Source organism: Corvus brachyrhynchos, unplaced genomic scaffold (assembly GCF_000691975.1).
Source record: "Corvus brachyrhynchos isolate BGI_N302 unplaced genomic scaffold, ASM69197v1 scaffold491, whole genome shotgun sequence".
NCBI lineage: Eukaryota > Metazoa > Chordata > Aves > Passeriformes > Corvidae > Corvus > Corvus brachyrhynchos.
In genome coordinates this window covers 4,648-5,128 of record NW_008236197.1, presented here as the reverse complement: position 1 = coordinate 5,128, position 481 = coordinate 4,648, and the positions used below count along the sequence as shown (strand labels likewise).

General features: G+C 65.9%; 1 protein-coding gene across 1 annotated transcript in view; it reads left to right on the top strand.

The window, feature by feature from the left end:
• Positions 1 to 276, top strand: part of LOC108448246 (mediator of DNA damage checkpoint protein 1-like) — a 13,031-nt gene extending 12,755 nt beyond the window's left edge. Inside the window, exon 6 of the mRNA XM_017740550.1 lies at positions 250 to 276. Within this exon, the coding sequence (XP_017596039.1) occupies positions 250 to 276 (27 nt within the window). The remainder of the gene's footprint in view (positions 1 to 249) is intronic.
• Positions 277 to 481: the final 205 nt, after the last annotated feature.

Sequence of the window (481 nt, the reverse complement as noted above, 5' to 3'; positions counted from 1 at the left end):
CCAGTGCTCCCAGTTCCCCCCTCCCAGTGCCTCCCAGTGCTCCCAGTTACCCCCTCCCAGTGCTCCCACTGCCTCCCAGTTACCCCCTCCCAGTGCTCCCAGTGCCTCCTCCCAGTTACCCCCTCCCAGTGCTCCCAGTGCCTCCCAGTTACCCCCTCCCAGTGCTCCCAGTGCCTCCCAGTGCTCCCAGTTACGCCCTCCCAGTCTGGGGGGCCTCGTTCCTCCCTCCCACTTCGTGCTGCGCCCCAGGTGAGACTCCCAGGAACCTCCCAGTAACCTCCCAATGCTCCCAGTGCCCCCATTCCCCCTCCCAGTACCCCCATTTCTCCCAGTTACGCCCTCCCAGTCTGGGGGGCCTCGTTCCTCCCTCCCACTTCGTGCTGCGCCCCAGGTGAGACTCCCAGGAACCTCCCAGTAACCTCCCAATGCTCCCAGTGCCCCCATTCCCCCTCCCAGTACCCCCATTTCCCCTCCCAGTGCT